The following is a 22,469-nucleotide window of genomic DNA, read 5'->3' on the forward strand; positions in this document are numbered from 1 at the left end:
ATCGTAAAGAAGAAGGATAAATCCCGGCGTTTAACCGTGGATTTCCGTAAGCTTAACGAAAGATTAATGGGCAGCAGTTACCCGCTTCCCAGAGTTGACGACATATTAAATGCCCTCGATAAAGCTACGGTTTTTAGCAAAATTGATTTAAAGAGTGGCTTTTGGCAAATAAAAATCAAACCGGAAGACAGATGTAAAACCACAATGGTTGGTGAGGAGTTCACGTTTCAATACAAAGTCTTACCTTTTGGGATGAAGGACGCGCCTTCGGCTTTCCAGCGCGCCATGGATTTAACGCTTGCGAACATGAAGTGGAGGAACGTGTTGGTTTTTATTGATGACATTATTGTCTTCAGTAAAAACCTGGCAGATCATATGCGTGATTTACAGGAGCTCTTTTTGCGGCTCCAGGAATGCGGCTGGACCATTAACCCTGAAAAAACAGAATTATTTGTTAATTCGATTACCTTTTTGGGTCATACGGTCGATCAGTTCGGTATAAGTACGGATCCAGAGAAGATCCAGGCGGTTAAGGAATTCGGCCCTATAAAAGACAAAAAAGATATATTACGGTTCCTAGGCATGGTGGGATATTATCGCCAATTTATTAAGAATTTTCAAGAGATTGCGGAGCCGCTTCAAAAGTTGATTCCTAAAAAAGTTACCTTTGAATGGGGAACGGATCAGTGTAGGTCTGTAGAACAACTGAAGGAGGCCTTGGTGACGGCGCCGGTCTTGGCCCGTTATGACCCGGAGGCTTTGTCGCGTGTTATTGTCGATGCAAGTACTATTGCTGTGGGTGCAGTCCTTATGCAATGTCCCAAGGATAAACCGACGGATGTGCCGACAAATTGGCGTCCTATTGCCTATTTAAGCCGCAAGCTGACTGAAACACAGAAAAGACTGTATTTCCCTACTGAGCTTGAAGCTTACGCGGTTATCTGTGCCTTAAAGAAGTGGAAGCATTATTTGTCTGACTATCAGTTCGAAGTACAAACCGATCACCAAGCATTAGTGTTTTTAAATAATATGCGCGATGCCGCTGGCCGCCTCGGGCGCTGGGCGTTATATATCCAGCAATTTAATACTAAGCCTGTTCACATACTGGCAAAGAGAACGTTATTGCTGACGCCTTGAGTAGAAACCCAGGAGAGCAACCGGAACCCGACTCCGACGATTCGGATATCGAATTTGACTATCGGCAAACTTCGCCTTTTGCCGGTGATGCAGCGATGATTGAATGCTGCTTTGCGGTTTTGGAGAGAGATTACGTGGACACCCGGTTCGAAATGATGTCGGCTGAGGTTAAGGCAGTCTCCCAGGAGGACATGCAGGCCTTCGACGCCGATAAAGTCCAAAAGTTGATTACTGATGACAAAGCTTCACACTGGGCCGAGGAGCAGTCTCGTGACGCTCGCATTGTCAGATGGCGATTGCTCCTAGAGAATAAAAAGGAAAAGATGTCAGAGCACGAGAAATTGCACCTAAACAAATTTGTAGTGAAACAGGGCGTCGTATACTACAAGTTCGAATTAAACCGGAAGATCTATTACTGTATGTATGTACCTGTTCACTGGCGGCTTCAGTTCCTTCAGGATAACCATGATTCCCCGCTAGCGGCACACTTGGGCGTCCTGGCCACCTATAAAAGGATGTACAAGTATTTTTATTGGCCCCGTATGTTCGAGTCTGTTAAAAGTCATTGCGCTTCTTGCCCGGCGTGCCTTGCACAAAATCCTCTTGCTACGGCACCGGCCGGTGCTCTCCAGTCAAACCTGACCGTTCCTCCTCGGTTAGTTTGGGCAATTGATGTTGCTCCGGCCCTCCCAACGACGGAATCTGGAAATAAAAACATAATAATCGCTGTCGATTACGGAAGCAAATATATAGTTGCAGAGGCAGTTGAGAGAAATGACGCTGCCACTTTGGCGTTGTTCTTTTATCGTCGTATCCTCACGGTCTTTGGTATGCCTGTACACATCACTTCAGACCGCGGCAGTAATTTCATGTCAGAAATGTTTCGAGAGAGCTTCTCGCTCTCGCTGGTGTTGCTCATGCACCGACGGCGTCAGGCCACCAGCAGGGTAACGGTCTTGTTGAAAAACGTGTAGGGGAAATCAAAAAGGCGTTGGCGAAGTATGTTAATGAACAGCAAAGTGACTGGGATATATTCCTCCCAGCACTTTGTGCGGCATTTAACAGTAAGGTTGTGGAGCGAACGGGCCGCTCACCATTCTTCATGATGCACGGCACCGAGATGCGCTTACCGATAAATAACTTCCTGCCATTTGAAGAGGATTTCGTGATTCCCGCTCACGTATATGTACAGCAGATGCAGCGCGGCCTTGGTGAGGCCTTGGACTTGGTGAATGCAGAAGAGTTTCGCCATAAACTTAAGGACAAAATTCGTTACGATGCCAATATTTCACATGTATCGTATAAACCGGGAGATCAGGTTCTGGTGTACGTACTCCATCGGAAAGTGGGGAAGAATCCATCCCTTATGCCCCGTTGGACCGCTGGATGGGAAATTGTGCGTCAGTCAGGGCCAGTACATTATGTAGTAAAAAGTAACCGGCGCGGAAATGTCAAAACTGACACTGTACATGTCAGCCGTTTAAAGCCGTATAATTTCCGCGACGTTGATACTATACTGCAAGACGAGCACTTACCGAAGTTGCTCGATTGTGTGGAGAAGGAATGCCCCGATGAATTAGTTGAGGCGCCCGCGCCGCCGCCGGTGATTCCATCCGTTGATTCAGCATCGTCGCGCCTTGATGCTGAGTACGCCGAATATCTGGATAACCAGATGGAGGCGGTTCCACTGCTTAGAACCCGCTCCGGGCGTGTGGTGAAACCTGTGGAAAGACTTGTAAACCAGATGAACGACAAAAAGCGTAAAAGAGACCCGTCGGCTGATGCTAAAAAGCGTATGGCCACAAATGATAGGGAACCGGCTTTTCTGAATGTATCCCAGCCGGGAGGGGGCCACTCTGAACTAGTTGCCCCGGTGGCCAGTGATACTCCGCCAATTACCTGTAACGCAATGGAGATTGGGCCGTCACAGCCACCAAAAACTGCCTTGCCTATTGTAGAAGACAGAATTCTTCCAGTTCCGGCTTGGGCACGTCCAATTGAGCAGTTCTGGCCGCAAGGCGTAATATCCGATGACGCCCTTGATAAACAGGAATTCTGGAGGTATCGACAAATGGAGTGTAGTGACATGATGTTGTGGGACGCCGTTGTTGATGGAGACTGCACTCTGGAGGAATCTGCATACGCGGCCTGGCATCTCCTCTAGTTCTAAAAGTAAAAGGCATTATCTGCCATTACGGCGAAAGAGAGGATATCCAGAAAAGAATCCCTAAAATTTTGATCCCGTTTCAATGGCGTAAAATATTAGTTGAATCAGTACACCGTCGGTTACTCCATAAGTATGGCAGTGCCATTTCGCCATATGATTACTTGTATAAAAACCTTCGGTTTTTCTGGCCCGAAATGAAGTCTGATTTAGCGAAATTTTGCCGGATCTGTACCTTATGTAATCTGGATTAAAAGGCCGAGCGGCCGTGTAAATTTGTACACTTATTCTATTTTATTTTATTTTTGAATTTTAAGAATTGGAATTTTTACTTTCTATTGCATTAAATTGTTTGGAAAATTCCCATTAAATCTGTATGTACGTACGGATTGAGTAGCCGCATTCGCCATTGGACAGTCCGCGATGACGTAGTAGCGTTCGTTGCTCTTTTTGCATATCAGCTGCGCAGGAAAGCTGCTGATAGCTGGCTGCAAATGATCTTCGTACCTGCAGATTAATGTTAGCTGTCAATTCACTCTCAGCCTCGTCAGAATTTGCTCCTTCTTACACGGATTTTACGGTTGATAATTACTGTATATTGCTATAATGCATCGCCCGAAAGTACCGTCGCATCCTTCCTTTCAGCATGAGGATACTACGAGTTCCTCGGAAGATTCGGTGCAGGTTTTGGCAGATGTCTTAACTGATGTTCAGCCGCCACAGTATCCGGATCCTCACACCGGATGGCCAGAACCAACATTTGAATGGTCCCATCTCATGGTGGATTGTGGCCTTCGTCCGTCTCCGCATGATTATGCTCGTGGAGGAAAGAATTATATTCCCCCATCTGGTTTGATTAATTGTCCCTACAATCCGGACAGAGATTATGTGGAGCTGCATCCTGAAACTCGATTGCGTTTTCGCGGCAAGATTTACCATAATGGATCGGAAATGACGGTGGACAAATATAACCGTTTTGTCCACACTCTGGATCTGTCAAAGGATGCACATTATGCATTGCTGCGTTACCTGCGAGTGGATTTCCGACAAGGATGGCTCATCGGGCAAATCGTCTGCGAACTTCGTCGGAACTTCGGCATTAATGTTGTGCGTAACCCCATTGAGTTCCTCACTGCACTGGATTATGTCCCGGGGAAACGGGAGACCGTGGTGCCGTTGTTACGCTCGTGGACGCGTATAATCAGCATATCGAGGAGTTGGTTTCCAATATTGACGAGGATCACCGCTTGGAAGCAGAGCAGCGCTATTTCGATCGTCTGAATGCAGCGGATCCGCGCTCGTCATCCCGACAACAGCAGCAACTCCAGCAAACTCGTTGGCTGTTACATGAAGGACAGGAGAAGCGTGGCCCGGGCAAACTGGATGCTTCAATCGCCAAACGCCACCGTCCACGCCGCGATGATGATGATGATATGGGCGCTGCTGTTTAGCCGTTTCCCTGCAACACAGCATTTATTAACCTTGTTACATTATTGTGCCCTCTACTTCGCCACTATCTAGTGTTCTTCACGGTTTGAAATGAGTACCCTTTTTCTTTCTTTGAGTTTACAATTCGGTACAGCCTTTTATCTGTCAGTTTTACAATTAGCTTCTAGCGTTGCTTTTTAGTGCACAACTTTTCTATGTATTGGCTTACCGTTGTCGGCCTTGCACGATATTAAATGGGCAGTTTGGCAGGAAATGGTGGAATAGTGTTAAATCCGATTGTTTAAAATCACAATTCCTGGGAAATCCAAGCAAAACAGTATAGCTAAACATAAAAGGTGTAAATATCATTGCGTTCTGGAAAAATACAAAGTCTTCTCGTTTGAACACGTAAACAATTATGTCACTGCACCAACCGCCCGTGTGTCGTTAAATTTTAGGGCAGTGGCAGTCTCATAGTGCACAGCTGCTTCCGGTCTGCACAGCTGCGGTGTGTCAGCGGTTTTCCTGTTTAGTCTTGCTTTTTACATTTTTAGCTGCAGCTTTTAAACTCTTCAGACCTTGGCCGTCATTTGCTCTGGTTTAAATCTCTGATCTTTCATACAATGGAGATGAAATTTTACAAATCAGAGCGCGGGCGTTTGATTTGCGCGGAACAGGATGATAAGAAACGCCGTAAGTTTGTTAAGTTCTCTGAATCTGTTGCGTATGTTTCCGCGAACCAGGAACACATCGCTGAGTTTGTGTACTTTTGGCGTTCCTTGGTTGGCCCGTATATTTCTATTTCGGAGCTCTGCAAGCTTTCTAATCTGAAATCATGGCCTTAACTTTTGTAGAACCGGAGCCGTTGGATTTCGAGGCTCAGGTGGCTCTGGAGATTGAGAACATCCGCCAGTCGGAGTCGCAGATGTATTACTTGAAGATCGGGTTTATTCTGTATCCCGACGCTCCAGTTCGACGTGAAGCATCTGAACGTCTGCGGAAGGAATGTGGTTTGCCATCCCTATTTAACCCGCCGGAAACTTCGCGTGAGCGTCATCAGCGCATGCTAGAACACAACAAGCGTGTGATGGAGGAGGAACTCTGTTGTGTTGACTGCGAGAATAATGGTCCGGGTTCGTGTGGCCGTATTTTGTACACCTTGGATGATGACGAGCCCGTTCCAAATATCTGGGGATCTGGCAATCTTGAAGACTGGAAAGAACCAGACTTAGATGTGGATGACTGGTGGGCAGAGCACAAGCTCAATTTTAAAGACCCGATGGAATTCTTGCCTGTGGACATGCTGTGGGTGGACGAAGACTTCGGCTCCGATCAGAAACCGAAGAAGAAGCGTAAGCACATCGTTGTGCAGCGTCACCCTCTGCGTGGCATTCCCCACAACTACTGGAAGTGAGGACTTTTGTTGATCGGCCGTTCGTGTGTTTAAATTGTGGTGTAAGATTTAACTCTGTATGAGCCCTTTTGTTGAATCTCTGCTGTTCTGTGCCTTTTTGTGCGTCTTTAATCATGTCTGAGCACAATATGCTTAATCATGTATAATTTTATAGCTGCTGCCTTTTAGCGTTTAAAACAAGTATTGTTTTGCTCTCCTCCCAGTTGTGATTGAGCCTACAGTTATGGCTCTGTTTTCCATGAATTTTGTACTGATGGAATGATCCGTAATTTTATAGCCTTTAAGTATTCTGTAAAAAGGAATTAAAAGCCTGTGGTAGTTACGATTTTATGAATTAAAAGTTGTAATTTGCTGAGTGTATATTCGTTTAATATACACACTCTAGCGAAATTGTTGACGGTGCTAAGAAGTGTTGCTGCAATACACACGCTCTGCCGTAGGCCGTGTGTTAACGGACTTCACTGGTTACGAAGTATGCGGTCGCCAGCGTGGGCGGCTGTCAAACTCCTATCCTGAATGTATCCCAGTATGAGTTTTTACTTAAATTTAATTATTTACTATTACCGTGATCTAATTCCGCTAACTCTGCTGCTTTAAGTTTTATTTGCGGAATTCGTGATTTGCTCCCAATCGTTCGCATTATCATGACTCCTCCGGCAAGCGAGAGGAAGAAAGCGGCCAAGCAGGCGCTGGAGAACCGTGTTACGGCATGGACGGAGATTGTGGCGCAAAAGATGGCTGAACGCACCGAAGCCCAACAACGTTTCGAGCGTGGCAGAATTGCCGTCAGGAGGCTGTCTAAGCTCCTCCAAAGACCCCGTGATGTGATCATTGGATGGATTTTTCGGAGGTGGATTTCGCGCTGTGATCCAGAGTACCTTCCGTTGTGAATGGAGTGTGTGTAGCGCGTTACTTTAAGCGTATGGATTTTTGCGCTTTACTCTTACCTTATGATTTGTACTTTACACGATTGATCTCATATTGTGGATCTTTTAGTTTTCCACTCTTTATCTTCGTTGGGCTAGTCCGAGCATTTTATCGTTTAGTTTTCTGCTTGGTTAAGTTGCGTACGGTCTGCACATTATGGATGTTCCGTTGTATTCTGTTGCGGGTTCTCTTAGTCATTTATTAGGAGAGTTGCGAATTTAATAAAGTTTAAGTAGCCGCTGTCGCTGCTGTTGTCGGTAATTTTTGGACAATGTAACGCATAACCGCACGAGACTCCACTTCCGTTGGGACATTGTATTGGTTTTCACGCAGTTGGTTGCTTGGGTGGGTAGGCTTCTGGCACACCTACCATTGACTAGCGTTGGTGTACGTTTTTGGCGCCGATATTTTCAAACATTTTGCGTAGAGCGACCTCGCTAGTATAGTAGAGGCTTCCGTTGCTTCGTCATTGGAGGTCGGAGGTTCCAGTCCACATAAAAACGCGATTTTGTAAATATCCTCATTTTTGGTTTTTATCTCATGAATCGTTATATTCTTATTCGTGGGATTTAATATGAGGAATATTGGCTGAATCGCTGTTGAGAGGTGTTAAAATGAATACTGCCAACTGTGTTATTAGCATTATTTTTGTCGATGACTCTTGTAGTCGAGTGGTCCAGTAAAGAGGACAATACCAGGCGAATCCGTTTACCTGTTGCTGGTCCTGGGTTCCAATCCCTAAAAATCAAAAAGCGTTTTCATAGAACCTTCTTTTTCGTGTCTAAATTCTTTCATTTGTGGGTACTTACACGTTCGGTGTGATACTGTTAATTTTTTATTAGTTTTCAACGAGCGGTGCTTAGTTGTACAGCCTTTACCGTGCGGATTTTGTTATTTTGCCGTGAGACTTCGTAGTGTAGTGGTTGTTCGCCTTGTCTCCGCTACGACTCGGTCAATTTAGGGCCTTGGGTTCAAAACCCTTACAAGTAATGCACATTTTCGTAAACCTTCTTTTTTTGGGCTTTATTTTTGTTATAATACTATCGAATATGCATTGCCGTTGACCGTTCTAATTTTACGTTCCTCTCCGATGAGCAATTTCAAAAATGACTGTCGTAGAACAGCGTAGTATAGTGCTTTGCACCGTTGAACTGCAGCAATGGGGAAATGAAACGGTTGCGGGTTCAAATCCCTTACAGCTAATTTGCAATTTTGAGAAACTTACCCTTTTTTTTCGTTTGATATTCTTGTTGTCGTCTTGGGAAAAGTATTGACAATAGTTTCCAGAATATCAGTACCAAACTCAAAGAGCTGGGAGTAAAATTGCATGCACACTCAATGGTTGACTTTGCACTTGGCCTTCTGTCCCTCTGTATTTGTGTGACTTTGTAGTTCAGTGGCTATGAATGATGGCCATTCGCCTCATGTTCTACCTCCTAAACGGCTAGTCTTAATCTCAGGGTTGCATGCTGCATGTTAAAAACTACATTTTTCCTACCCTATATTTTTGTACCTTTGTGGGATGAAGAGTTAGTCGTTTGGTGCCTTATTGCAGTAGGGTTAAATATACACGACATGGCGCTTCCGGTGTTAAATCTAACTCGGCTTTAACGTAGAGCACCTTGTAGCGTAGTGGCTAGACTGAGAATCCATACCGACCCGCTTCTCGCAAGTCTAGAGTTCGAATCCCTAAAGTTAATTCGATTAATTTAAAACCTTCTTTTTCGGTTTTATATTTTTATATCAATATGCAGTATTAGGTTGGCTTCGAGACCGCTAATTTTACGGTCACTCCCGACGAGCGAATTTTAAGTTTAACTTCGCAGATTGTAGTGGCGTAGTGCACTGAACTGTTGAACCACAACAACAGGTGCAATGAAGGTTGCGGGTTCGAAACCCCTAAAAATTAAATTGCATTTTCTGAAATCCTACTTTTTTGTGTCTATATTTTTATTGGCACTCTTGTAGAAATATTTCCGTTGCCGGCGCGAATTTTGCGATCATGATGGTGGTGAAATCTTAAACTTATCAGCTGCTTCAGTGGCGAATTTTTATTATATTGTGAACTTTCGTAGTACAGCGCCTCTAGTGATTGCCAAATTAAAAGAGAAACGTGGTATAGCCATGCTAGCGTATGGGCAAGAGCAGGATTTAGTTGTCCACCTGGATGCAAGGTTCAATCCTGCGTGAATACAAATTTTGCAAGTTTTAAAAGTTTCTTTCCATTCTTTTTACTTTTCTTTGGTGAGTTCTGTAACTTTATTCCCTGAATGGAATATTAAAATTGTGTTTAGCGTTTGATTCACGCTTACGGCTGCGATGTTTGATTTTGCTTTGCTAATTGGCCGTTCTACATCGGACTTGACTGCGACTGCGTATTCTCCCACACTGATTTTGTTCCGGTTATTTTAAGCTTTACATAAATTCAAAATTAATCTCAAATTAAGATCTATCCGACCAGCAAAATTGACGACTATATGAGAATCTGTACGAATGAGAATTATAAAATCAGAACAAGAGTGAGATTAAACGGAAGAAATAACAGTCGGCCAAATTTTAGAACAAATTATCAGACAGCTGCGGCAAAATTATCAGATATGTTACAACTGCTGTTTAATCCAGATCCAAATTCTCCTTCGCAGTTTTCAGGTTGGCAAGCCGCTGTTCCAAAGCCTCACGGATATACGCGATATGTTTAGCGTCCATGGTTGCTCGAGCCTTCAGCGTATTTACCAGCGCCTTGCAGTTATCCATAATATCCTTTTCGCGCTCAACCTGCTGCAGTAATTTATCGATGGCATCCGGTTCAGCAGCGCTCACTTCAGCGCCAGGTCGTTCAGCCTTCTCCTTCATCTTCTGGCCTTTCTTCTCGGTATCTGTATTTTTCGATCGGGGAACGTATTTAGGACGGCCGCCCGTAGCTTTCAGCTGAGTGAGCGTGATAATTGGTTCTCGCTCAATGCGTCCGTCTTTGCTAGCCCGGATTACCAGATTTACGTTGGTGGTATTATTCTTTGCCGGCTCGATTGCGTCCAGCCGCTCCATGACGCCATCGAAGACCAAATCCCCGTCTTGTCCCACGTAACCGAAGCTACAATCGGCAAAGTGTTGTTCCGTGTCTCTTCCGTTGACTGTCACCTTCATAGTGCCCATTTTGATATCTACAATTTAAATCACTTTGGTTAAATTACGCAAGCCAAGATGATTTGCAGTAGGCGGTGTTGTTGTGCTGTTATAAAGCGTAAATATCAAGAATGCCACTTCCAAAATACAGAAATACTTACTGATAGCTTGGGCTAGAGTGGTGCAGAGACAGCAGCCGCGAATGCTTCGTAGCCACAGGTCGATGCAACTATCCACGAAAAGATTTCCGTAGACGACGACGACATGTTTCTGGTTAACCAGTTGGCGCAGCCCGCGCTCCAGCCAGTAGTCTACGTCCTGCAGATGTACGTCGAATGTACAGATCCAGTGTTGGATTTCGGTGCGTGACATGGCATATCGGCCGTGGTAAAGGATCACGCGAATCATCCGACGAAACTTGCTAGTTGTGTCGATTACCTTCGTCTCGGGATCGCGGTTATTCTTGACTTCTTCGGCGACTTCTAGGACGAAGCGCCCGTCGCGGCTCATCTTCTTGAGCAAGATTCCAGCATTAATAGCGTCGCCGAGGAAGAAATCCACTCGTTCTTCCGTGAAATCATCGTGCATTTCCACAATGAACTTTTTGATAGATGACATGTCCACATAATACCCCGTAATGTCAGCCTCAAGAATGCACGCGTGGGCTGCCGTATGCATCGCCAGTTGTCGACGGCTTCGGATGGTTTCGTTTGGCTGTAGAGGCTCTGCCATGGCAAACTGAACTGATTCGCGAGTTCGTTCCTTCCAGTATTCATAGTGGGCAATCGCGTCCGCTTCGGGCAATGGCAGAGGCTCTCCAGCTGGCCCCACAGGCTGCGCGGACATGATGCTCGGATGATTAGAAATGATTAAAATAAAATTTAAAGAATCAAATACGCCAGTAAAATAAGAAACAGAAAAATTCCATCACCGCAATAAGATAAATATTGTTGGGTTCTTCGTTTTCTATGAATGAACAGCTGATATTTTCTGTGCTCGCGATGCGGCATTCTGTCACTTGCCAGCCGCCCCGATATGGCAATGCTATCGGAAACTGCACAGTTTCCGGTCTGTGTTCCGAATATTTCCCAGCCGCGTGTTTTGGCTCTAGCTTTCCTGTTTCGAGTTCCTCTGGTCACCATCGTAGGTGTCGTGTATTAAAAACTGGTTTTTGAGGTTGCACTTTGTAAAACTTCGGCGAAGCAATTGGTACTCTGTGTGATCTATGCCAAATGATGAAAGTGGGAAAAAATTCACAAAATCCTCTTGTCGCCTGTCAACCGCCTGGTGGTATACTCGGTGAATTTTGAGTTCTCGGCGTCGGTGCCAGTGTAGATTTTCTGTTGTGCTTTTCTCTGCACTTCAGTTTCTCAATTTTCTGAACCTGCTGGCATTTCCGTTATTCTTCTTTTCCCTTCTTTTTACGATTGATTTGTCACTTTTATGTTTTGAAAATGTCGCCTCCTGCTAAGAAGCCAACCGCGCGAAAGACTGCGTCACGTACACCGCGCCAGAGTCGTGCAACTGCGGGACTGAGTTTTGGTTATTCTCCGGACAGCGATGAAGCCCGTTCTTCATCGCGTGTCACTCGATCTCGAGTCTCTCGTCGTACCGCGGCCCAACCAGTGTTTGCTGCACAATCTCCTGGGCCATCTGGATCGGTGAGTGCAGTGGTGACGCAGCAGCCTTCAACGAGTTGGGCAGATGCAGTAGTGAATGCTTTACAGCGCCGATATGATAAGCAACGGCGACGCACAATTCTACGACGCAATGCTGCTGTGGTTCGCCGCCGTGCCCGTCGGGGATCATTCCCTACCAGTCCAGACGTTGAGATTCCTCAGCCGTCACCAAAGAAATTGCAAACACAGGCTGAAAGACAGTTGGGCACTCCTGATTTGTCTGAAGAGGAGCCATCATCTTCCGAAACTCCGTCTGTAAAAGCAAAGCGAGGTATTGCCGTGTTTGCCGTTGTTTTATTGTGATGTTGTGGTTTTTTCACAAGCCTGAATTCTACCTGTGGTGTTTTTCGCTTCTTGTGCAGTTGTTCCGCGTTACTACCCTCATGAGATACGACAATCGTTATCATGTCGCTTCATTTCTGTTTTATTGCTTCTTCCGCCAGTTTTGCAGTTGATCATTGTTGTTTCAACTGTGTTTAGACGAGGGAACATCTGCGCAAAGGCGGAATTCTTTATGTGCCGTATAACCCGGATGCACCGCGGCCGGTCTTCAAGACCAAGCAGACGGCTCGCAAACGAGCGCATTCCGGAGTCTTTCCAAGAATGGCTATTGCGGACAAGCAGGGTGAGATGGCAATTACAAAAGCCTATTTCTCCGGTTTAAATCGCTTTCATCCTCGCTTTCCGGAATTGTATTTGTCTCACTTCTTTTACCAAAACGGAGTATTAATCAATCGTTATGATTTGTGTGTGGCTACTCGGAAATTACCTTCGTTAATTGCGTTAGAGCTGCGTCGTCAATATCTCTATTTACATCCTGTTTTTGTTGGATTGTTTAAAGAAATCGCCAATCGTCAGCAGCATGATGCCGTAGCTCGCCAAGTGATTGTTGACGCTGCTGCTGTGGATAATGCTGAACCGCAGGCTTCAACTTCTGCTGCACGCCCGTATCATTTTCGCACTCGTGGGGAAAAGCGCAAGTACAAGGAGGTTTCACCGTCCTCGTCTTCGGCGCCAAGCGAAGTATCCGTCTCGGATGATGGGGAAGATCGTGAGGATCCTTCGGCCGTGCTGTCCCCTGATCAGAATGCTGATGTCGAAACCGACGAGAACGTTGATATGGAAGTTGATTGTGGTGGCGATGATGGATCCGATCTGGAGAAAATGGATGTTGATCCGCTGCCGTCCTTGCAGCCAGTTGCTCCAGCCGTGCCACCTGTTGCTGCTGTCGCTCGGGAAGATTCACCTGAATTTGCGGAACCAGTAGTCTATGGTAATCAGCAGCCACACTCTGATGAATTGTAAATTTGCCGTTCTCGCTTGTATTGCTTTAATCGCCCTTTTGCCATGATCTGACGATGTCTCCTTTCGTTTTAGTATTAAATTGCATTTAGTTTTTACCCTGCCGCTGCTGTCGTCGAAATTATACAACGTTGTTGAGGCTTTTGTCCGAATTTTTATTTTTCTCGTTTTACGCGCTTTGAGTCAATGAACTGGTCTTCATGTGCTGTATATGCACTGTGGCTATCACTGCCGAATCTTCCATTGTACCTGGATAGATCTGATCGGATGATTAAGTTGAATTAAAGGATATAGCGCGAAGCGCTGATTGGCTGTTTTTCTTACCTGTGTGGAATCTGCCGCACTTTAAAATTTCGCTCTAGCAGACAGGTATAAAATCACTTGCGCGTAGTGTGCAGAAATCGGCATTGTGGATTTTTCGTTTCGGCCTTCTGGCATGCTGGATTTTCACTGTGTGTAGCCTGTGATTTTGACGCTTTTTCTCTTTACACTTTTCGCGTTTAAGGTCACTAGTTTTCTTTAGTTTGGGCATGCCGCCTATTGATCCTAACCGAGCTTTTGACAAGTTAGTAGACGCCATTTTTCATTCGTCTTCTAACCAGCAGCAACAACAGTATAATGCCGGTTATAATCACCGAGGAAGGGGTGGAGCCCGTGGGGCTTACCGTGGCAACTTTCGTCCGTACGGCCGAGGAAATCATAAGAATTTTGGAGACAATAACTTGCGTCGTGGAAACGATCATTGGCGTCGTAATGGCCGACCTCTGGGCGCACCGGAAGTTATTGAAGTACCTGATGGAGACGCTCACCCAGTTGCTCCAGTGGAAGCTGCCGCCGCAAACATGGAAGTTGACGACCCGGGCAACCAAGCAGCGAATGCACCGAATCCGGTCCAAGGCAACGGAAATGTGGCTGCAGGTGAGCCCAATGGTGTCAACCCTGCTGTCAATTTACATGGCCCACCAGCCTTGAATGCCGTTGTCGTTCCTCCGGTTGTCATTCCACCTGTGCAGGCCCCGGCTAACGCCGAATTTCCCGGTTTGCCACCGAATGTGCTACCACTTGCTGAAGTGCCGATTGTCCGCGATGCCCGCGACCGTTCTCCGGCTGATCGCCCACGTGCGCCGTCTGCACCTTCCGGTCCTGTTGGTTCTGCCGAGCATAATTTTGTGCCTGGTTATTTGGCCCAGCAACAGCAGAGGGAACTGGATGCTGATCGTCGACGTCAGATGGCTGCAGAAGTTTCTCGCCGTTTGGACGCCGCTGCATCTGGCTCTGGTATTACCGGCCTCTTTTCATTGGCTCCCAGTGCTGGCAAGTAACCTTGACTCACCTCTGACATTGACCTTGGTTGCTTTCTTTGATCTCATATTGTTACTGGCTTTGTTGCACTGCCTTGACTTTTGATTTTGTTGCCTTTTACTGGTTTACATTATTGTATCAGTGCGCTAGTAGATTGCACTCACCATTTTGATACGCTTATTTGTAGCTTGTTTGTTGTTGTTGACATTTGTTGCTATACGATGTGATTTGTAGTACTCGAGAATTCGTAAGAATACTACTGGTTGGTTCAATTGGTGCTTTTCGCTCGTTTAATCCATAGTTCTTCAGAGTCACACATAATTACATTTTAAGATTTTAATTTCACAATCAATAAAGCTTTATGCCGTAACCCAAACACCATCTATCAAACGGCACAGTATCAGTAGTTCGTAGTTTGCCTTCCTGGATCCTTGGACCTCCGCCCTGCCAAACCCGTGGACTTCCGGATGCCTCTTCGCCAAGGATTCCACACTAACTCTCTGGGAATCGCGGCGTACAGTCACATTGGGCATCGGATGGACGCGTGGATTGTGCGGTGGATCGGGATCAGGATGGACGGAGTTGCACAATCGCACTGGGATGTTGCGGGATGGATTACTTAATTTGGCACGGCCAAGCATCGTTCGTGGGGGTGACGTATGGGAGTAGGATCATACGCCGGATGTACGTACTGGATGCTGACTGTCCGCCTTCCACCTGCAACATAACGGATAATCTAGTCAATCAATGCTGTGATTTGCTGTTCTCTTTTACTAGCGATGTATATGATGTCATAACGCGAAGTCTATATAAGTTCTTGTTACTTCTAATATCGGTATCAGTAGTCTGAGATTTACTTCTGAGACTGCTTCTAATTACGATTTCCTAGCGTTGTGAACTGTGATGTGAATTGGATAAAGAGACAGCAATACTTGTTCCTACGGAAGTGCATAGTCGTTCCCGGATTATCGCTTAGTATACAGGTTTGCTCGTGACACAATCGTCCTAGCTCTTGCCGATCCTCACAGGACTTACGACCGGAGATTGTAGTTGGACTATCATTTAGGGATTCCTGACTCGTGTTCCTGATTCGTTCGTCTTATTTCCACCATAGTTCTTCTGTTACAGTTTGAGAGTACGAGTGCCTACCGATTGAGCATTACAGGCGTGGAAGAGTAAAGATTGTTCATGGAGCCTTAAACGGCGTGAACGCTTATACACGACACTACTGTACATAACCGCACAACCGAGAAAAAAAATGATAAACCGGATCTTCGAAGACCTCAGTGGTGGTCACCTAGTGTCCACGACAGGGATACTGCTACTCTATCCAGTAAAGAAAAGCCACGTCTAGTGAGCAAATGAGAGAAACCGCTGTGATTAAGTAAACTATGTGTCCAGTAAACAGGTGTACTGTGATCGAGTAGCCACTAAGCATTGCATTTCCATTGTTTACATTTCCATCGTTTAAAAATACATTATGCTGTCGTCACATATCGACATATGTCAACTGTCCTAGTGTCCATGGAACCCATTATTCACCGGCAAGAGAAATTCGAGTTAGGGCTTCTCCTTGACAACCAACCAGGTGGACTGCACAATCCACTCATGAAGGTCTTTATGTGGCCGGACCCAGCACTGCACCGGGCCGCTTTCGTCCAGCCGGGCACTGGATGAAATCAGGTTAAAACCGAAGACTCGGTCCACCGCGATACCACCCGAGCCGCTGGAAAGGGTCCCCTTCCAGGACGCCGGCAGATACGATGTGTAGGGCTCTTCGCGTGGCATATTAATTAGCTGACCGTTGTGTCGCAACATGTAATGATGGAGCAGATTGTCCATGACATCCGGCGCCAGGGGCAGTCGCACCGGGCAGCTGATCATGTATCTGTCCCCAACGGTCACCCGGTAATGCGACGCCAAGGGGGCTGCAAAGACCTCGGTGGCCCGCGTGACGTATGGGATCAGTGTGAAGCGGTTCAGCGCAATTTTCCCCGTTGCCTCTGGCAGGAAGCAGACGACCTCGCCGCTGGACTGCAGGGACACGTTGAGAATGCGCAGCACCGCGATGCTGTCATCCAACGGCAAAATGTTATAGCGATGATTAGACACGGGGGGCACCGTTCCCGGTTGGCCTTGCTCGAACACGGTGCGGCCTTGGTGGGTCCAGCTGATGCCGGTGGATTGTGCGCCAAATGGCACTTGGCAGCTGAACGACACATTCTGTCCCAGACGCGGCCGCATGACTCTGCTAGTGACCGCCGATGGTGGCGCCGTCGTCGCTGCCCGGGGAAACTGCAGTGTCACCTTGTCATCTTCCTTATAGCGCAGCGCACGTTCAATTATGTCGTCAACTAAGAAACATACGAAAACATCCTATCATTCAACACAAGGATATGTACGAAGTTACGAACGTAAATACGTACTAATATATTTCAGTGGAAAAAGTTTTCAACTATTTAGTAGTGAGACCACACAGGCGCTTTTTTAATATCCATTTGGCTGTTACCTAACGAAGTTAGAACGCTTCCAAACCTTTGTTACACATTAGTTTGAACAACTGTCAGCTTACTAATTTATTATGAGTTAAAAAACAAATTTCTAATCTTGCGAGAAATCTGAATTACAGTGATTGGTCTGTGACTGGTCAGTTACAGTGTTACAGGGATATAATAGATTGGTCAATAAAGCAAACGAAACGCGTCAAAATAAAAAGATGCTTCCTAATTGTTTGTATAAATATGTATTGCGACGCCAAAAAATAAAAACCTCGTGAAATAAAACCCGAAAAATAAAAACGTTCGTGAAACCATCAGATTTATTTATTTATTCTAATTATCAAGGACCGTTATAAGTGCGGTGCGAACGCCGCGCACCGGAGCTCTGACTAATTCGCACGAAAGAAAGCCTGGGTCTCTAGCGGACTTGTTTTCTAGCTATATATTTACGTGATGGGTCAGAGTGAAGATCCCCGTTCGTCTGCACTGTACACGCGTTGCTCTGAGCATCCCGTTCCCATTGACACAAGCCGCTGAATACCAGTCCGTAAATGGCCAACAAGCGCATAAGTTTCATAAAAGCGTGAAGATTTGGTAGTAGTGACCGTCGGCTTAACCGGGAGAATTAATGGCATTTTCTGTGGATAACAATATCTAAACACCGGCATCAGCCTGCCGACTACTGGTCCCGCGCTTCAGATGGCCATCCTAATGAATGATACGACCACTGGTATGCTTCGAAAATAAATAATAAATAATAACGATTATGTAATATTATGGTCTCTTACTTTGTCTTTATGCCCGCTATAACCAGCACTGAATCGATTGTGCGTGGCCAAACGGCGATAGTATAATGTATTTTCACATTTTCATGACTAATTTAGAATAAGATGCATATTAGTTATACGGTACGACAGCCTTATGCTGTAGATTAGTGTTGCGATATTCGGGATTTCCCGTGTCACGTGAATATGGGTAACTAAAATTGTTACTTATGGAAGCGGTTCCGCCCAGATCTTGACGGTGCTCTTTTTCTAGGTTGCTAAGCATTTGTTTAATATAAAATACTTCTAATACTTACTTATAGTAGGAAACCACATACATACGCATACCTTTTAACACAAATTCAAACCGAGTATACTTACTACTTACATAATTCTGACTTTCCAAAAAACGCAGAGCTGAGTGGACGGTCGGATCCGCGAGCGTTATTATACGTTATTAAGAAATGGCCCGTTATAATATCTGTACATGATACCAGATTCAATATGCGTACAAACGCTCAATGAAAACTTTTGCATTCCTGGACTCCCAACACATTCTTGGGTACTTCTGTTATAATTGTTTACGTCAGTCTGCAGCAAAATAATTTGTACACGATACATTGCGCCTTGCGGCTGTAAAAGATACCTCAATAATAAACGAAGATTATGCCAAATCAGGTCCCGTTCCTCAAATATGTAGACATATGCTAAGAATGTTTTGAAGCTGTTTGGTTCAGTTTCATTTTTATAGATACATATCTGCTTTGTAATACGATTAATCGTATGTAATCTTAATCTTATTTCACTGGATATGTAAAGTTATCGTAAATGGGACAGGGCACCCTGTACCGCGCTATTTCACATTTCGTGCACGAATAAAATTGTGAAAAATCAATTGCAAACTTTCTGGCAGCGGAGAGAAAGGCTTTATGCTTTCAAAAGGTCGCAATGTTTGGCAACAGAAAAAAAGCAACCACAGCTAAACATTAATATATGCATACCGGAAGTAGGTTTTTACTGCACTGGCAGTCGTGCGAATATCAACATATCGCGGGCTGATCGATACATCAGCTGAAGCATCGGACACCAAGAACTTCACTTTCAACTTGATCAATCGTATCTGATAAACCTGAAAATTCCAAAACAAAATCGATCAAAAGTATGGCAAAAGCAGTTTTGCAACAGACCAATTTAATTTTATGTAATAAATTTTATTTCTCTATTTTTATTTGGGTAACAAATTGTCTCATAGTTGAATTTTTAAACATACCTTTACTTTTCCTTTTTGGTTTTGAATGATGCTTGAAAGGTCATGTCACAGAGAAACCAAATTTCTAAAAAATATAATCATGGTTTGTTTTGCTGGTGCGAAGCAAATTTCAGCGTTACTTTATGTACGAGCAACTTCAAACGATGCAATCCTGCTTGCAAATAAAACAAACGTTAATACTCGTATTTCAAGGAAAAAGCGAAAAACATCGCAGGAATAAAAATAAAAACGGAATTAAGCTATCCAAAGTCTCTTTAAATTTACGCGAAAAAAATTAGAATTCGATTTCTTCGGCAAGCCTTTACGTTTCTGTTTTGATCGCCTCACTGATGACCGGCGTTCATTGACGACATCAAAGCAGAAACGTTTCTCAGTTGATTCATCGGGACGTCTATAAAGAAGTAATGGAATCTTGATGTTTAGACACACAGACGGATATTCCGCTTCTCCTGGTATTTCGGCATTTTTTTACCTTGAGCACTAGCACGACTAGCGTTAAGATTTCTTGTGGACTCTGCAAAGGCACATGGTCATGTAACGTAGTGGCTCAAAGTTAAGGAGCACGTGAGTATCGTCGCTTTGCCATTGTTGTGTGGATGGGAATACGGCACCAACAGCAACTTCCACGATCTGTATCGTACTCCCAATAGTGCTTAAAAAACTATTGTCAGTATGACACGGAATCGAAGAAGATTCACCCATATCGTCCCAAACGCTTCTATATATCCAACCAAAGGGTACGCAATAAATCTTAAAAAAGGGAGGAAATTTCAAATAACTATCCGGAAATTTATCCAGAAGAACACTTAATTTTTATATCAAACTCCTGGCCGAGGCAATAACTTCAGTCAATAGCAGGCGGTATTAATCAGAAATAACAAATACAAACGCGCAAATAAAAATGCCAATACTTACAATCCTCGTATTGATAACAAATATGTCAATATGAATTTGTCAGTCAGCTTTTATATGATGATCATTGCATTCGTTGCATAAGTACACAGGAAAAAAATAAATTAAAGTACCGTAATTGGGATAAATGCTCAAAATTGTTACTGGAATATTGAGAAAAAATGTTTATGTTTGCCATAAAAACCTGATTGATGACAATTATATTATGGCGTTGTATAATCGTACGTACCTTTTTCCGTAAGATTAACAAATCCTTCCGCTCGGTTAGCCGCTCTTGGAAGAATTAGCGTTAGCGTTAGAGTTAGCGTTCTCATTCGGTGCAGCATCATGGCCGAAGCCAGCAATGGGGGAATGCTGTGTGCCTTGGGCCCGGAATATCCTTTGCCCCCCGCGCGGGTGGCGCGCGGGTGGCAAAGGGTACTCCGGGCCCAAGATATACAAAAGTATTCCTCGTACGAGTTTCCGGAAAGCAGCAGGTTCCCCTTTAAGAAGAAAGCGCTACTGCACATAATACACCAACAAGATCAAAAGAATAGCTGACGCGAAGGTAATAATAGCTATGGATAAGCGCCGCTGACCAAAAGGTCACGCTGCAGTTACACAAGCGCGGCAAATCTTCCAGTATTTATCCCAGCTTTATGGGTGTAGTTGAGATGCTCCGCCATTTTACCGCAAACGATGTGGCAGGAAAATGAACTGTAAAGCGGCCGCGCTGGATATGATTGCCCGGGACTCTTGGCTGCCAGACCCGCCACCAGCAGAAACTGGGCCCGTTAACGTTGATCTCTATTGGCGAGTCAATTTTCCGCCAGGGGATCACTATCCTTTTTTCCTTCCGCTTCATGATCATTAAAGGGGATATTTAAGCGTACAATGCTGAATTGTACGCTTAAATTTCTCCCGTTAATGAAGCGGACTCCAGCCAGTCTCCGTTTTCTAAACATCCGCCAGTCTCCGCTTTCTGAACGCCAGCATCACGCTTAATACATGTGATAAAACCCTAACATACGCTGCGCAGACGCACGCTAAGGAAAACGAATAATCGTTTATTAAACTGGATGACAGCTGTTACTTTCTTACAGCCCCGCGACTCTATATATACTAAACCGCAGCATAGTCTACATAGAACAAGAGAACAACAGGAATATTCCGAATGGACATTGGCTACAATAACAAGATGCGATCGGCTAAAGACAGGCAAAAGTGCAACAAAATAGAGTAATCAATCACTCGCAGTGACACTATCATGCACAGCACAGAGCAACGTCTTTTACATAAACAAGCCACAATACACAGGCAATAATCCACTAATCGCACACCCGTAAATGGTCCATTCACACAGGCACCGCACATGTCCGATCCACCCGCTGGTCCAAAGTACAGTCCAGGATGCTGGCATCGTAACACATGTACAGTACATGAAAGCAAGAAATTAATCACCCGGCTTGTACGAGTAAGTACTGTACTCTGTACATATTATGTTACCGCTCATGAGTAGCCTCATTGACAACTCGTACAGTAGCCTTATGGCGCTTAGTCTTACAGGGCCGAGGATGCATTAGGTTATAGGAGACAGTTACTAATATTTTCTTTTATAACCGCGGCCGGCATCCACATACCGGCTTCCAGTATCGACTGCTCCAACAGGCGGTTTTGATTTTTGCCACGATATCTGCAATATTTCCAGTAACTGGCCTCCAGCAACATGTCACGCAGTGGTATGGAGGACGCCGGCTGTTCTGGTTAACCTTGCAGTTTAACATAAGTGATGTTTGCCTGCCAGTGTGTGAATGAATTCTGAATAATACGTAGTATGTAGTCGTACTGTGTTGCAGTTTCGCCTACTTATCTCAAATATCTAAAAATTGTAAAAGTATTTCAAAGAAGGTGCTTGATTAATCGACCGGAGCGCAGGAAAGGTCTTCTGATTCAGTAAAAGGGAAAAAGTGTCTGCCTATCCCGAAAGATGCGCGTGTGATGACGTCATTATGGAACTGTCCTCTGTGGCGTCACCCACCCCTTTGCTCCAGAAAAACACCCCCCTTTATTTTAATTTCCCTGCTATCCCACACCATGACATAAAAGGCAACGGTTTAGGATCCTGGAATCGCTTACGATGCGTTATTGTTAGGTTTCAAAGTTTGAACTACGATTAAAGTTTGAATAAAATTAAAGTTAAAAAAAAAGTTTGATTAAACTTTGAACTACAATTAAGAAATACAGCGGGCAGATAAATTCAGATAATGAAGTTTTGACCGTATTTAATCTAACTTGTAAGCTACGCTCCGGTCTACCAATCACCAATGCACGCTCATACATTAAATATGTACTACACGTTGAGGAAAAATGCTCAGGTTATTATCTAACAACTAACATTTAAGTAATTGATTAATACATTAACACTTAATTCCTTCTTAACCGACATATTCATTATAAGCACCGTTATAAAAATAATTCCGCATTGCTTTCTACGCAAAATCAGAGGGAAATTTGACCAATGTTAACTTCGCGTGTATGTGGCACTGCACTACGATTGCTGTTAACCCTCG

The 22,469-nt window shown here is 44.7% G+C and overlaps 2 protein-coding genes and 2 long non-coding RNA genes across 5 annotated transcripts; 1 reads left to right on the forward strand and 3 right to left on the reverse strand.

Moving 5' to 3' along the window:
• Positions 1-700: 700 nt before the first annotated feature.
• On the reverse strand, positions 701-1,644 carry LOC129600512 (uncharacterized). Its single transcript, XR_008692073.1, has 3 exons — positions 1,567-1,644; positions 1,106-1,439; positions 701-886 (listed from the first exon to the last, which is right to left on the reverse strand). It is a non-coding gene; the product is annotated as an uncharacterized LOC129600512 (long non-coding RNA).
• Positions 1,645-5,291: 3,647 nt separating this feature from the next.
• On the forward strand, positions 5,292-6,172 carry LOC129600510 (uncharacterized). The gene is made up of 2 exons (XM_055499064.1): positions 5,292-5,422; positions 5,584-6,172. The coding sequence occupies exons 1-2, from the start codon at positions 5,353-5,355 to the stop codon at positions 6,141-6,143; spliced, it is 630 nt and encodes a 209-aa protein (XP_055355039.1). The 5' UTR covers positions 5,292-5,352; the 3' UTR covers positions 6,144-6,172.
• A 9,728-nt stretch (positions 6,173-15,900) lies between these two features.
• LOC129600498 (uncharacterized) lies at positions 15,901-17,968 on the reverse strand. The gene is made up of 3 exons (XM_055499045.1): positions 17,763-17,968; positions 17,425-17,682; positions 15,901-16,830 (listed from the first exon to the last, which is right to left on the reverse strand). The coding sequence occupies exons 2-3, from the start codon at positions 17,549-17,551 to the stop codon at positions 16,037-16,039; spliced, it is 921 nt and encodes a 306-aa protein (XP_055355020.1). The 5' UTR covers positions 17,552-17,682; positions 17,763-17,968; the 3' UTR covers positions 15,901-16,036.
• A 680-nt stretch (positions 17,969-18,648) lies between these two features.
• Positions 18,649-20,269, reverse strand: LOC129600505 (uncharacterized). Of its 2 annotated transcripts, none has more exons than XR_008692070.1 (5): positions 20,150-20,269; positions 19,481-19,522; positions 19,314-19,399; positions 19,009-19,072; positions 18,649-18,867 (listed from the first exon to the last, which is right to left on the reverse strand). It is a non-coding gene; the product is annotated as an uncharacterized LOC129600505 (long non-coding RNA). The 2 variants fall into 2 exon arrangements; XR_008692071.1 differs by lacking the exon at positions 20,150-20,269 and adding an exon at positions 19,924-20,116.
• Between the last annotated feature and the right edge of the window lie 2,200 nt (positions 20,270-22,469).

This window comes from Paramacrobiotus metropolitanus, unplaced genomic scaffold, assembly GCF_019649055.1.
Source record: "Paramacrobiotus metropolitanus isolate TYO unplaced genomic scaffold, Prichtersi_v1.0 Parri_scaffold0000180, whole genome shotgun sequence".
Lineage (NCBI taxonomy): Eukaryota > Metazoa > Tardigrada > Eutardigrada > Parachela > Macrobiotidae > Paramacrobiotus > Paramacrobiotus metropolitanus.